Here is a 14,656-nt window from a genome sequence, read left to right as displayed (position 1 = left end):
CATCATAATATTATGAGTGGTACATGACTGAGATGGGGCTGTGGTACATGACTGAGAGGGGGGCTGGTACATGACTGAGAGGGGGCTGGTACATGACTGAGATGGGGCTGTGGTACATGACTGAGAGGGGGCTGGTACATGACTGAGAGGGGGCTGTGGTACATGACTGAGAGGGGGGCTGGTACATGACTGAGAGGGGGGCTGGTACATGACTGAGAGGGGGGCTGGTACATGACTGAGAGGGGGCTGGTACATGACTGAGATGGGGCTGTGGTACATGACTGAGAGGGGGCTGGTACATGACTGAGAGGGGGCTGTGGTACATGACTGAGAGGGGGGCTGGTACATGACTGAGAGGGGGGCTGGTACATGACTGAGATGGGGCTGGTATACAGGACTGAGAGGGGGCTGTGGTACATGACTGAGATGGGGCTGTGGTACATGACTGAGATGGGGGCTGGTACATGACTGAGAGGGGGGCTGGTACATGACTGAGAAGGGGCTGGTACATGACTGAGAGGGGGCTGGTACATGACTGAGAGGGGGCTGTGGTACATGACTGAGATAGGGCTGTGGTACATGACTGAGAGGGGGCTGTGGTACATGACTGAGAGGGGGCTGTGGTACATGACTGAGAGGGGGCTGTGGTACATGACTGAGAGGGGGCTGTGGTACATGACTGAGAGGGGGCTGTAGTACATGACTGAGAGGGGGCTGGTACATGACTGAGAGGGGGCTGGTACATGACTGAGAGGGGGCTGGTATACATGACTGAGAGGGGGCTGGTAGATGACTGAGAGGGGGCTGGTATACATGACTGAGAGGGGGCTGGTACATGATTGAGAGGGGGCTGGCTGGTACATGACTGAGAGGGGGCTGGTACATGACTGAGAGGGGGCTGGTACCATGTATTGTGCATCATTGTAGGTCAAACCATTAAAAAGTTAATTTCCACGGCAGCCATTTGGGATTTTGGTCTCTCACAAATTGTCCCGCATTTAAAAAAAATACACCCCGGCTAAATTTGTTTATTAACCCTCCTAGATGACAAATCCATTGAGAAACGTGCCACAGATGACCCAACTACTAGGTCCATATCGTATCATCATAATATTATTTTTTAAATCATTAGGATAAGGGTTCCCTTGATAAAGGGAAACAATTATAAGTCTACACTACAACCACTTTTTATACTCTAAAAAAGGGCCATAAGGATAGTTCACATTGCAGGTTATCGTGATCACACTAACATATTGTTTTTGGAGTCCAAGACATTGAAGTTAAATGATCTTGTGGAATTTAAAACGGCACAATTAATGTATAAAGCAAAAAGTCATGCACTTCCAAGAAACATTCAAGAATTGTTCTTTGATAGGGAGGGGGGTTATAATCTGAGGGGAGAACACAATTTAAAGGTGCTAAACGTACGCACTACCATGAGAAAACACTGCATCTCGATATGTGGAGTGAAACTGTGGAACAGTCTAAATGTGGTGCTAAAGCAATGTCCAAACATGAGACAATTCAAACTGATGTATAAGGAAATTATGTTCACAAGGTACAGGGATGAGGAAGGGACTTGATATTCATGGGTGTTTACATTTTTATTTTGTTTTCTATTTTATTTTATTTTATACATATATAGTTTTTTGTTTTGCATATATATATATATTTTTCTTTTTTCTTTTTTATGTTTAAAATGGTACACTCATTTGAGTAGTGGAAAAGGGGTAGGATTAAATAAGTGTATACGTCTTCCTACTCCTTTTCGAACATGCAGATCGAGTTGTTTTGCTTTTTGTTATTGTTTGTTGTATTCATTGCATGTTCGAAATAAAGACTTCAAATCAAATAAAAAATCAAGATGCATGAAAAGGCTGTATAATATACAACACCTGTAGCTCAACTGCAAAAACTGCTTTTTTGATTTGATTAGATTTATTTGGAAATTAAAAACACATCATAAAAACTAATTATCTTGACCAATTTGTATTCCTGAGGATATCACCTAAAAACATTGATTAAAACACTTATTTCCAAGGTGGTCCTCGATGGAAGACATAAAAACACAGCACATATAGCCTACTCAACTGCACATTTTTGCTCAACTGCAAAAATGTATGCCTACTTATGTATTAGCCTACAGGGGAAAACACATTCACAACAGGCAGCAAAGTTTATTTTCAGCCAAGTATGGTAATAAGGTAACTATTAGGATATAATGGTATGGATTACTTACTTACTTAAGATCTAACTATTACTCTTCTCTGAACATGAATATAAAACAAGGTGATCTATTAACTGTGTAAACCTTATGGAATATTCATCATTGATATTTGAATACTTGAAATCTGTATGAACTGAGTAGTTAGTATCAAATGAAATAAGATGGAACAGCTCCCTGCATTCATTGAATAAACAACTATTTGCTCATTACCAGTATGGTATTGTTTAAATTGTACAGCTTTTTGCACATCTTTGTCAGGGAATTCCAACAATTCTGGACCTGAATGTACCAGTTAATTGTAATCATCTCTCTCTCCTTATGTCTAGTCAAGCCAGGTTGTGGAGGAGAGAGACAGGGATGAACAGGCTATAGACTACTTTGCCCATCCTGAGCCTGCTATGATGCAGGTGTTTTTACATCACCACCCAAAACAAGATTCAGCTTGTCCGCTTGTCCATGGCACTTACTACCCAGCTTTGTAGTGGGTTGGGGGAATAGTACAGTAGGTACGCATATTTAAGGGGACCGCAAGGATGGTGTACTGGTGGGTGGTGTCCGACCGATTATAGTGGGCCGGTCTGGGCAAAAAAAAATTCTAAACCCTGGCTACGGCCCTGATGGTCGCCTCCGCCTTGGATAAAAGAGATATATAAAGCGTGTGCACTCACTGGAAAGCCTTTGGTGATGGGGACCTCGATGTTGAACAGCAGGATTCTGGCTCTGAAGCGGGTGCACACCTTGACCGGCTCCTTGATGTCGCAGAACACACAGCCGGTACTGGAGAAGACAGAAATTTTTTATTAAACATCAACCTAAATTCCAAAAATAGTTCCTTAGTTAATGTTTACTAAAACACGTAAAAGGTTATCGTTGATAACCTTCTGCGGTCAGGCAAGTGCTATCCGAGTCTCATGGCCAGTACAGAGAGACTCAGAAGGAGCTTCTATCCCCAGGCCATCACGCACAAAACCCACCAGGCGCGGGACGCGGGCGTGAGGCGGGCGGGCGATCAGTTTCACTTTCGCTCCCATGTTAACAGGCGTCGCTGTTCGCACCGTAACAACAGATGAGGTACTCAATAAACTGAGCGCCCTCCAACCGAACAAGGCCACTGGCCATGACAACATCCCCTCCAAATTCCTCAGAGACTCAGCAGCCGCCATCACCCCAGTCATCACACACATAATAAACCTCTCCATAAAACAGGGACACGTCCCCAAGGACTTCAAAATTGCGAGGGTGACCCCTCTGCACAAAAAGGGCAGCAAATTAGACCCAGGCAACTACCGCCCTGTTTCTATTCTCACCTCCATCTCGAAAGTCATGGAAAAAATAGTCTACGAACAGGTCGAAAAGTACCTAGCGGAAAAAAATCGAATCTACGAATTCCAATCTGGCTTCAGAACATCCCACTCCACTGACACATGCCTTCTCTATTTGAATGACCACATCAAACAAGAGGTGGACGCGGGCAAATACTGCGGCATGGTCATGCTGGACCTACAAAAGGCCTTCGACACTGTCAATCACTCCATTCTGATTGACAAGCTAAAAGCAATTGGTTTTGATAATCTATCAGTGAGCTGGATGCAATCCTACCTTGAGGGGAGGGAACAGATGGTGGAGGTAAACGGTACCCTATCCCCCCCCCTCACAGTGAGCTGTGGTGTTCCACAAGGAAGCATACTAGGACCGCTACTGTTCCTAATTTATGCACATGACATGTCGTCAGCTTGTGACTGCAACTTGTTCCTGTTTGCGGACGACTCAGCCCTGCTGGTCTCTGACAAGAACAAGTTACAGGTTGAAAAAACCCTCAGCTCGGAACTAGGCAAAATCTGCATATGGCTCGCTGATAACAAACTATCATTACACATGGGCAAAACAGAGTCCATTCTCTTCGGTTCAAATAACAAACTCAGCAAGACCGACGGCTTCTCAGTTACAGTGGGTGACAATATTGTCACAAGGAAAGATGAAATTACCTACCTGGGTTCCATCCTAGAGGCTAATCTCTCCTGTGACAAAATGGCATCCAATGTAATAAAAAAAGTCAACCAACGAACTCGATTCTTGTACCGGGAAGACTCTGGCAGGAGCACTCATTCAAGGGTACTACGACTATGCTTGCACCTCATGGTACCAAAGCACCTCAAAGGCGCTAAAAACAAAATTACAAACATCTCAAAACAAACTGGTCAGACTACTGCTTGACCTTACTCCTAGAACCCACCTCACCCCTGCCCACTTTGACAACCTAGTGTAGCCGGTGTGATCTTGTCTGCGTTGTGTTTAAAGTCGATTCGACCCCTGTTAAGGGATCGCCCTGAGTGGGAGTTGAACCCCGGACGCCCGCATCGCGGGCGGCATCACAGACCACTAAGCAAGAAGTGAATTCACTGCTTGCTTCCGGGTCTGGATGCCTCTGGGGAGTGAGTTTACTTGCAGTACCGCTTACCATCCACAGCCACGTCACTACTTGTGCCCGTGACTGTGGATATACTGCGGTACCTCCGTTACACTAGGATGGCTTAGAGTAGACGACAGAGTACAGCAACTTGCAATGGGCCTGGTCTATAAGATACACTACGCGACCAAGGTACCCATGTACATGTCAAAATACTTCCCAAAGGTCAGTGAATACCACGATCACAACACCAGAGGGAGCTCCACAAATCATGTTAAACCCAGATTCGGCTCAAATAAGGGACTAAACACGTTTCGCAATTATGCCACATCAATGTGGAACGCCCTACCCAAAGCTGTAAAGGAATGTGGATCACTACCCACTTTCAAAACCACTCTCAAGGGACACCTACGGGAGACTGCAATTCAAAACTGGCCCCTGTAAATATCAAACCCAACCCCCTCCAATGTACAGTAATTTACCTAGTATGGTTGTCAATAGTCCAATGTACAATTTTGCTTGTTTGTACAGTGTCTCCCCCCCCCCCTCAATGTACAGTTTTGCTTGTTTATACAGTGTTTCTCCCCCCCCCCCCCCCCCCCAACCACCTCCAATGTAAATTACCCAGTATGGTTGTCAATATCCCAATGTACCCAACCCCCCCCCACCCAACCCCACCCAACCTCCTCCAATGTACAGTTTCTACATCAAATGTATATACTCCCTTTTCTTGACTCCTTCTGTATCACAAACAGTACTGTATTTGCAAATCTGGTATGTCATAAATGTATAGATGTAGCAGTACTGTCATGTATGTCATATATGTCCTGATGAATTGAAAATGGGGGACCCTGATGTAAACAAGACGAAAGTCTTTCTCTGGTCTGCATCCCCTTAACAATTGTGTGTATTGAGCTGTACTGTATTGTACCCATTCTGCAATCTGTTAAATAAAGTTTTCAATCAATCAATCAATCAAACCGGCCGTGAGCGGGCAACTCGCGGGTGGGAAGCGAATTTAATCGCTTTGGTTGGATTCAGAGGCATGCGCCATGCGCATTTTCACTCAATAACTGCATTATTACCACACAAAGATGTTGTTCAACCAGCTAATGTGTCTGTATCTTTCCCAATACAAATAAACCATACTATACTTTTTCAGGAGTACAGTCACACTGATTTCATCATTCTAAAATTAATTATTCTATTCTAATTCTAACATTCTAATTAATTATATAATAACTGGTTATACATGCAAAATGGACAATAGAACACTGGAACTGGAAATCTTTAAACAATCTTCAACGGGGACTGACTTCGCATATAGACTAGGCATTTACAGCTGTTTTTTAGTTTTTTTTTTTTACCTTTATTTACCCAGGGTAGGTTTGCTGAGCATGAATGCTCTTTTTCAGCTACGCCCTGCTTCACATTCACACAGTTCCATTCACACCTGGGAGCTGCCCAGTACAACCACAGTCTGACACTGTTGGCCACTGAGCAACTCCACTGGAGCAGTTGGGGGTTTAGTGCCTTTCTCAAGGGCACTTCAGCGGTTGGTGTTAAGGGTATGGGAGAGAGTTATTCATTCACTTTCCCAGTCCAGATTTTTCCTGCCGGCCGGGGGATCGAACCGGCGACCTTCCGGTCACAAACCCGCTTCTAACCTTTAGGCCACCGCTGCCCCCGTGCGCTTTCGCCCGCTCTGAAGTCGGGACTCGGTGTGGATGGTCAAGCGCGCTGTTCTCGCACGAAACCCGCGAGTGCTTGCGCCCGTGCCTGGTGGGTTTCGTGCATCAGGATGCTCAATGACTGACTATCTAACATCGTCAACCCATCCATCTACACTATATCTAGGTCGTCCTCGGACGGGCCCTCCATCGGTGCTTCCAGTCATCCCGATCCTCCATGCATCTGGCTAGCTCGCCGGTGCTTTCTGTTCCCACATCTCTCCTGAGTACGTCCACGTAGGTTAACGTGGGACGTCCTCGTGATCGATGCCCGTGTGTTGGTTCCCACAGCACAAGTTTGCTGGTTGGCATCTCATGGTTTCTCTGGCAGTGACCTGCCAGCCTCATTCTCCTGACTGCCACTTTATCGCTCACCTTTAGCACCCCCCCATACAAGATTGCATTAGTGACATGCTCATCCCTGTTGATGTTGAGCACCACGCGCATCATTCTGGTGTAGCACCCATCCAAGGACTTCTGCAGGGTGGGCTTCAAGGTCCAGCATTCACTGCCATACAAAAGGACAGACTCAACTGTTGCATGAAAGAAGTTGAGCTTGATTTGACGGGGGAGGTTGGATTTCCACACTCATTGCACACATATCCACATGCAGACACTCACTTTAAACAAACACTCACCTTAACACTCAATTTAGACACTTTAACACTACATTATATTTATCTATTTATTAAAGAGATTTGCACTACATTCATTCCTCATTTGCATCTTGCCTTAAAAGTTTTGTACCTCATTAAGTCTGCATTTGTACCTCATTGTCTTTCACTGTATTTAGGTTGTACTTTAGTTTGTATATTGTATTGTAGTGTTATTCCTACTTTACTTTTTTTTACTGTATTGAGAGATGGCACTTGTTTTTCATATGTGTACATAATGTAAATATCTGTAGATGACAGCAGACATCTACTCTGACACTCAGGCTTTATAATTAACACCGAGAGGGCCTTTGAAGCTGAGACAATTGAAGGAAATCATGGTGTATAACCTAGATCTATAGATCTTAAATAAGGAGGACAGCTTCCATGTACGTGTGTGTTTTCAAGTTAGACTGTGGGAGAGCCACAGGCAGGCCCTGTGAGAGATAGAGCCACGGTCAGCATCGAGAGCAGGCCGCTGGTAGGGGAAGAAATAGAGAAAGAGCGTTTGATTTGGGTCAGAGGTGCCACCGCCATTGCTATAGTAACAGTCATCAGAGAGCGAGAGCGAGAGAGATATCGCGAGACTTGAAGACGGTAAGCTGCGAGTTATTCAGAAGACTAACCAGACTAGGAGACGAAGCAGACACATCGACAGAGAGACATCAGTAAGCTGGAGGGTGGGGGATGGGAGGCCCCGGCCTCCACCCTCCGGTTGCCACGAGATAGCTAGCTTCGGCTAACAGGGAAGGCTTTTGGCTAACCACTGTATGTTATATGTGACAAATAAAAACAAACTTGAAGCTTATCTTAGGAACAAGAGAAATCGACCATTTGCAACATTTCCGAAAGTCTCATCGTTATTGTTACCTATGTTCAAAGAACTTAAACCGGCACTGTCCGCTTCCATTCATTGTGCTAAGCTAGGCTAACGTGCAGCCAGATAGCTTTCTACTGAAGCACAGAGAGGAAACTGGTCTCTCTCTTCTTGTCTCTCTCTCTCTGGAGAAGACGGGAAGCTAATTTACCAAAATGTTGGCATGTTCCTTTAATTTTCCATGATCTTCAAGTACCTTTGCTAAGCTACATCGAATGCTGCACTATACCAATCATTGTTTTGAAAACAGTAGTGGTGCATGACTTGCATCTTTGGTTAGCCTTGGATGCGTTTGCTGCCAGACCCGAGATATCTCGGGTTTTGGTCGTTTACTCCTTTATTCAATATTTTTATTCATTATTCCTCCAGAGACCTTGGTGTTACCAATTACCATAGGGAATGAGTCTGAGATCGCCAAAGTGCAATACCAGCCGCATCCAGCTAGACGGCGGTATCGAGCACCCTTTGTAACATTGTATCTTGGCCTGTGTAACGGCCACATGTCTCCGGGCTCACTTTTCTTTGTTGGGCGAGTGGAGCGGTTCTCTCGGTTGGATTGAAGCGCGGCAAATATCCCCGATCCATATGTTGTGGTAGGTTGTCGTGGACCAAATGGACATCGGATGTACCAGATGGCGATCAAACAATTGGAATACACAGGTAAGGACTATCTGACGTAAATTTTTGCTTGATCGTGCAATTATTTTATACCGATCGGGCTGATAAGCGTTTTTAGTGTTCAATACGAATGCCGTTACTGGCAATCAAATAATCAGAAACGACCCCCCACCCTCTTTCATGCATTCATGATGAAACATAATACCTACGACATAGATTTGATTTGGGAATAGTAGCGTGTACAGGAAAGAAACGGCAACGTTTATAGTAGAATTGACGTATAAGGCTATAACTCAGCATTTTGGAAATGACCCCAGACCACTCTAAAACCATACTTATATTCACCACGGTATAATACAGGAACGTATGGATGGAAAGATTTATTCTTTTTCACATATTGAACGATAGATCGGTGATGTCAAATGGGCCATAGTATTGTATCCATAGCTATAATATAGAATATAGTTATAGCTCTACAAACAAGGTGACGCACTCCTATCTTTTAAAGCGTCAATGAGTTAAGAGTCGGTTTTACTGCACTTGGGACACTCAAGAGTCACTAAACGGGAGTCAACGCCAACTCTCAAGAATGTAGGAGTCAAGTCTCCATCACTAGCAAACGGTGATTCCTTAAAGGATCACACTGGTATAAAGTGGTTACTACACAGCACGCATATTTTACAGTACTCATACCCATTATTACAAATTATGCACCTATGGACATTAGGGAGGCTAGATCTCTAAATATTTTCAAAGATTTGCTAAAAACATACCTCTTCACCTTAGCCTTTTAATTACACTCCGCTGCTTGATTCTATTTTACTCTGACTATTGTATTTTACTCTTTTATTACAGATCTTATTACAGATTTTGTCATTGAGAACTGCACTATTGCATAATTTTTAGGGCTGTACCGAACAGTTTGAAGCTTCATTCATAACGATAACAATCAATTATTATTATTATTTGTATGCGTCTATTCATTCTGTCTAAACCAATGGGGTTTTTCTTCACAGTTGCAGATAAAGATTAGGCTACACTAATATTATACTATTATAGTATATGACTAGTCATAAAAATTTAAATAAAACATTTATCATAAATGATGTAGCCTATCTGCATCCGCTTGGCGCTCCATCAAGACATCCGGGACAGAAGGATTAGATTGTGGGGTACCTTAAACCACGGCCCTGGACAGACGGATTAGATTGTGGGGTACCTTAAACCACGGCCCTGGACAGAAGGATTAGATTGTGGGGTACCTTAAACCAGGGGTTCCCAAACTTTTCAGGCCACGACCCAAAAATAACGGTGTCAGAGAGCCGCGACCCCCACTATTATAGGAGGTAAAAAAAACATTTTTTAAACACGTTTCTTTTTATAAATGGAAATGTATGGTTGAAACATGCACACGTTCAAACGCACACACACTAATAAGCATTGGAGGCTTTTAACCAGGGCCGGACTGGGGAAATCATTCAGGCCAGGAAATATAGTGCAAAATATAGCCCCAATCAGGCCACTTTTTAAGCAGGGGGTCTGGGGGTCCCCCACCAGGACATTTCTTGTTACAAAGACTTAATTTTCTGCATTCTGGTGCAGGCATTTTTTTATTTGTACCCTTTAAATGCCAGTGTTTGTGATGGCATCACAAATTATTGTTAAAAAACAGGCTAGCATATGTATGATTAGCAACAACACTGATTTTGATGGATTTTCAGTTTTTTTGTAATGTCAGATTGAAAATAATACAATCTTTTATTGAACTTCAGCCCTGATCATAACACCACATATTAATTTAATAATTCTAATCCTTTAAATGCCAGTGTGTGTGATGGCATATATTTGCAATATATCAAATGCAAAGTAGATTTTTCTGGGGGGGATTATTACAGGCTAGCATGTGTCAATGATTAACAACAACAGTTTTTTGTAAGGGTCCCGCCTCCACCAATCACATGCGGCTCGTTTTGTGTGTGTGTGTGAGAGCAAGAGAGAGAAGTGGGCGTGAGATGGGATAGTCGTGTGTGAGAGAGGCTCCACTAAACTCCAACAAAAGTGTACAATTTAAGAAGGCAATTCAAGTTTTCAAGTTTCTTTAATAGTTGTCATACAGAAGTACAGAATACTTTCATACAAAATGCTTCTTACTGTTACGCTCCAGAGACTGTGCTAGACAAGATAGTATCAAATAACATAGTATAGCATGTAATTTAGAAGAAGAAAATGAGGTCACAGTGTTCGGTATAGACATATGTACAATGTTCTGAGTTACCATATAATATACAATACTATGCAGTGTACTAATGTACAGTACTATATAGTGCAAAGCAGAAATGGGATGAGGTACAATTTAGGTACAATTTACAGTAAGGTGTACGAGTTGTAGTGCAATCCTTCATCAATAAATATAAAGTGTGGGGAGTGGGTGCTACAGTGTGTTTGTTTAAAGTGGGTGTGTGCTATAAAGTGTGTGGAGTGGGTGCTACAGTGTGTTTGTTTAAAGTGAGTGTGTGCGTGTGGATGTGTGTGCTATGTGCGTTTGGTGGTTGTTGTTGTGTAGTGTTCATTGTTCGTTTAGCAGCCTGATGGCCTGGGGATAGAAGCTTCTTCTGAGTCTTTCTGTGCTCGCCTTGAGACTCCGGTATCGCTTGCCTGACCGCAGCAGTTCAAAGAGGCAGTTGTTCGGGTGACTGGAGTCTTTAATGATTCTCTTAGCCTTGCCCTTGCAACGCTTGTTGTAAATGTTCTGGAGGGTGGGGAGCCCCCCTCCAATTGTGCGTTCGGCTGAACGTGTCACTCTTTGTAGTCTGCTTCGGTCTTGTGCAGTGCTATTCCCAAACCAGGAGGTGATGTTGCCGGTCAAGATGCTCTCTATTGTACATGAGTAGAAGTTCTTAAGGATCTTCTGACTGACTTGGAACTTCCTTAGGCGCCTGAGGAAGTAGAGGCGTTGTCGTGCCTTCTTCACAACACTGTCAATGTGTGTGGTCCATGTCAAGTCCTCGGATATGTAGGCTCCGAGGTACTTAAAGCTGTTGACTCTCTCAACCGGTGCCCCGTCGATGCTGAGGGGGCTGTAGTCCTTGACCCCCGACCTCCTGAAGTCCACAATCATCTCCTTTGTTTTGCTGACGTTCAGGGAGAGGCTGTTTTCCTGGCACCATCCCGCCAGGACCTTGACCTCTTCCAGGTAGGCCCTCTCGTCGTTGGCAGAGATCAGGCCCACCACCACTGTGTCGTCAGCAAATTTGATGATTGTATTGCTACTCCGCTGAGCCACACAGTCGTGTGTGTACAGGGAGTAGAGGAGGGGACTCAGAACACAGCCCTGGGGGGCCCCTATGTTGAGGGTGATGGATGAGGAGGTGCAGTTGCCTGCTCTCACCACCTGGGGTCTGCCAGTCAGGAAGTCCAAGACCCACTGGCAGAGGTCATAGTTCAAGCCCAGGTCCCTGAGCTTGGCTATGAGTATGGAGGGGACTATGGTATTGAATGCCGAGCTGTAGTCGATGAATAGCATTCTCACATAGTTCCCCTGCCTCTTGTCCAGGTGTGATGCTGCTGTGTGCAGCACATGGGCTATGGCGTCCTCCGTGGACCTGTTGGGGCGGTATGCAAATTGCAGGGGGTCCATGTTGATGGGGAGGGAGGAGCAGATGTAGCCCTTTACTAGCTTCTCAAAGCACTTCATGGCTATGGAGGTGAGAGCTACAGGGCGGTAGTCGTTGAGGCAAGCAGGCTTGGATTTTTTGGGTACAGGGATAATAGTGGACTTCTTCAGGCAGGTGGGGATGACAGCCTGTTCTAAGGACAGGTTAAATATGTCAGTGAATACTGGGGCCAGTTGGTCGGCACAGACTTTTAGGACGCGGCCGGGGATGCCGTCCGGACCTGCTGCCTTCCTGATATTCACTTTTTTAAAGGTCCGCCTCACCTCATGCTCTGTTACCCTGAACACTGCGCCTCCATCAGCAGCCGACCCCCCCCCCCCATTGCCGTGGCTTGTGAGCTGGTGTTGTTATTACCAGCATCAAACCTTGCATAGAAGGTATTGAGGTCATTTGCTAAGGAGATGTCACTGTTCAGTTTGAGGGAGGCGCCTTTGTAGTCTGTCATCGTTTTGAGCCCCTGCCACATAGCTCTAGAGTCAGCTTGTTCAAACTGGAGTTCAATTTTATCCCTGTAGCGCCGTTTGGCCTCTGACACTGTCCTCCTTACGTTGTATCGCGCCACCTTGTGGTCATTCATGTTGCCTGCCACTAGGCCGTCGTTGTATGCTTTGGTGCGCTCTCTCAGAGCTTCACGGACGGATTTGTCTACCCAGGGTTTTTGATTTGGGTAAACTATCATTTTGGTAGTGGGGATTGTTTCTTCCACCACAGTACAAACATAGTCCAGCACTGTCTCCGTGTAGACATTAATGTTATCTGTGTCGCGGAACACATTCCAGTCTGTGCAGTCAAACGCAGACTGGAGCGTCTCCTCTGACGTCAAATCCCATTTCTGCACCTCTCGCGAGACTACAGGAGTACTTTTGATTCTCTGTTTGTACATAGGTGAAAGAAAGATGGACGCGTGATCTGATTTACCAAAGCCACTATCAGAATGAGCCTTGTAGCCACCTTTAAATTGCGTGTAACAGTGATCTAGGATGTTACCGCCTCTGGTGTTGCAAGTCACATGCTGATAGAAGTCAGGTAATACCTTTCTCAGATTGGCGCTATTGAAATCACCCAGCACTAAAATGGCGGCGTTAACGTTCGCCGCTTGTATTCTATTTACCTCGTCGTGGAGTCTGGAGAGCGCGACGTTGTTACTGGCTTGCGGTGGAATATACACTACTACAAGGATGATCGCCGTTAACTCCCTCGGGAGGAAGAAAGGACGACACTTGATGGCTATATATTCCAGGTCTGGGCAGCAGTGGTTGGATAATTCCTTCACGTTAGTTGGATCGCTCCAATTGTTGTTAAACATGAAGGCAATACCTCCTCCACGTTGTTTACCGGACTCTGCTGTACGATCCTTGCGGTGGATAAATTCAATGGTAGAAGTAAAAAGAAAGTTGACAATATAAGTTGTAGATGCGCAACTGAGCTATGCCGAGACAGAAGAAAGACCGAAAGGCTAAAAAAAAGTCTACAACCGAGGACGCTAGCAAAGAAGCTAACGATAGCAGCAGCAGCCGGTCGGAATCAGAGGAAGAACAAGCTGAAACTACAGCGCCGACCACGACGGACATAATGACCGCTATTAATCGACTGAATCAAAATGTCGATTCAAGGTTTGAAAAGTTGGATGCATCACTTGCCGGTCTGAAACAGACAATGGATAATATTGATGAAAGGGTAGCCGCAAACGAGGATGCCTTGAATGAACATGAAAACCGAATCAAGATTCTGGAAGGCAAATGTGCCGTGTGGGAGGAGGAGGCCAAGACGCTCGGTGAGCGAGTGGACGACCTCGTCTCGCGCTACAGACGACAAAACATCCGGATCATAGGTGTAAAAGAGGGCACGGAAAAGGGCAATCCTACAGACTTTATTGCAAAACTTATAACAACATTGCTGGGAGATGAGAACTTCAACAACAAGCCTGTTAAAATCGACCGAGCATATCGGGTTAATATGAAGACGGCAACAGATGGCACTCCACGCCAAATTATAGCACGGATCCACCATGATTCAGTGAAGGAGCGCATTCTGAGGCTTGCAACACAAAAGTTCCCCTTACAACATGAGGGAACGCGCATCTACATTTTCCCGGACCTGGGACCGGCAGTATTGAAGCTACGGAAGCGATTCGACAATATCAGGACCAGATGCAAGACTGCGGAGGTGAGATGCGGATTCCGACACCCAGCGACGTTCGTGGTATCGGTTGGCACAGACAAGCGCACGTTCAACGACCCGAAGGACGCGGAGAAGTTCCTAGATGACAACAAAGTGCCGCGCTAACCCAACACGACGGTACAGACGACTGCTTCAATATGTGATCACTCACGAGTTTACAACGGCTCATTGCGCCCATCCTACCTACTTCTCATTTGCTTTTGTTGGACAGGTGGAGACGAATACATACACAGACTATCATGGTATGTTTACTAGCTCTTAAGGTATTTAGATTTAGAGGTGTTTTGTT

General features: G+C 45.0%; 1 protein-coding gene across 1 annotated transcript in view; it reads right to left on the bottom strand.

Annotated features, from left to right (window-relative positions):
• hbs1l (HBS1-like translational GTPase) overlaps positions 1 to 14,656 on the bottom strand; it is a 168,390-nt gene that overhangs the window by 24,741 nt on the left and 128,993 nt on the right. Inside the window, exon 16 of the mRNA XM_084315140.1 lies at positions 2,896 to 3,004. Within this exon, the coding sequence (XP_084171266.1) occupies positions 2,896 to 3,004 (109 nt within the window). The remainder of the gene's footprint in view (positions 1 to 2,895; positions 3,005 to 14,656) is intronic.

Source organism: Notolepis coatsorum, assembly GCF_963971535.1.
Source record: "Notolepis coatsorum genome assembly, chromosome: 5".
NCBI classification, from domain to species: domain Eukaryota; kingdom Metazoa; phylum Chordata; class Actinopteri; order Aulopiformes; family Paralepididae; genus Notolepis; species Notolepis coatsorum.
This window is presented reverse-complemented; position numbering and strand designations above follow the sequence as displayed.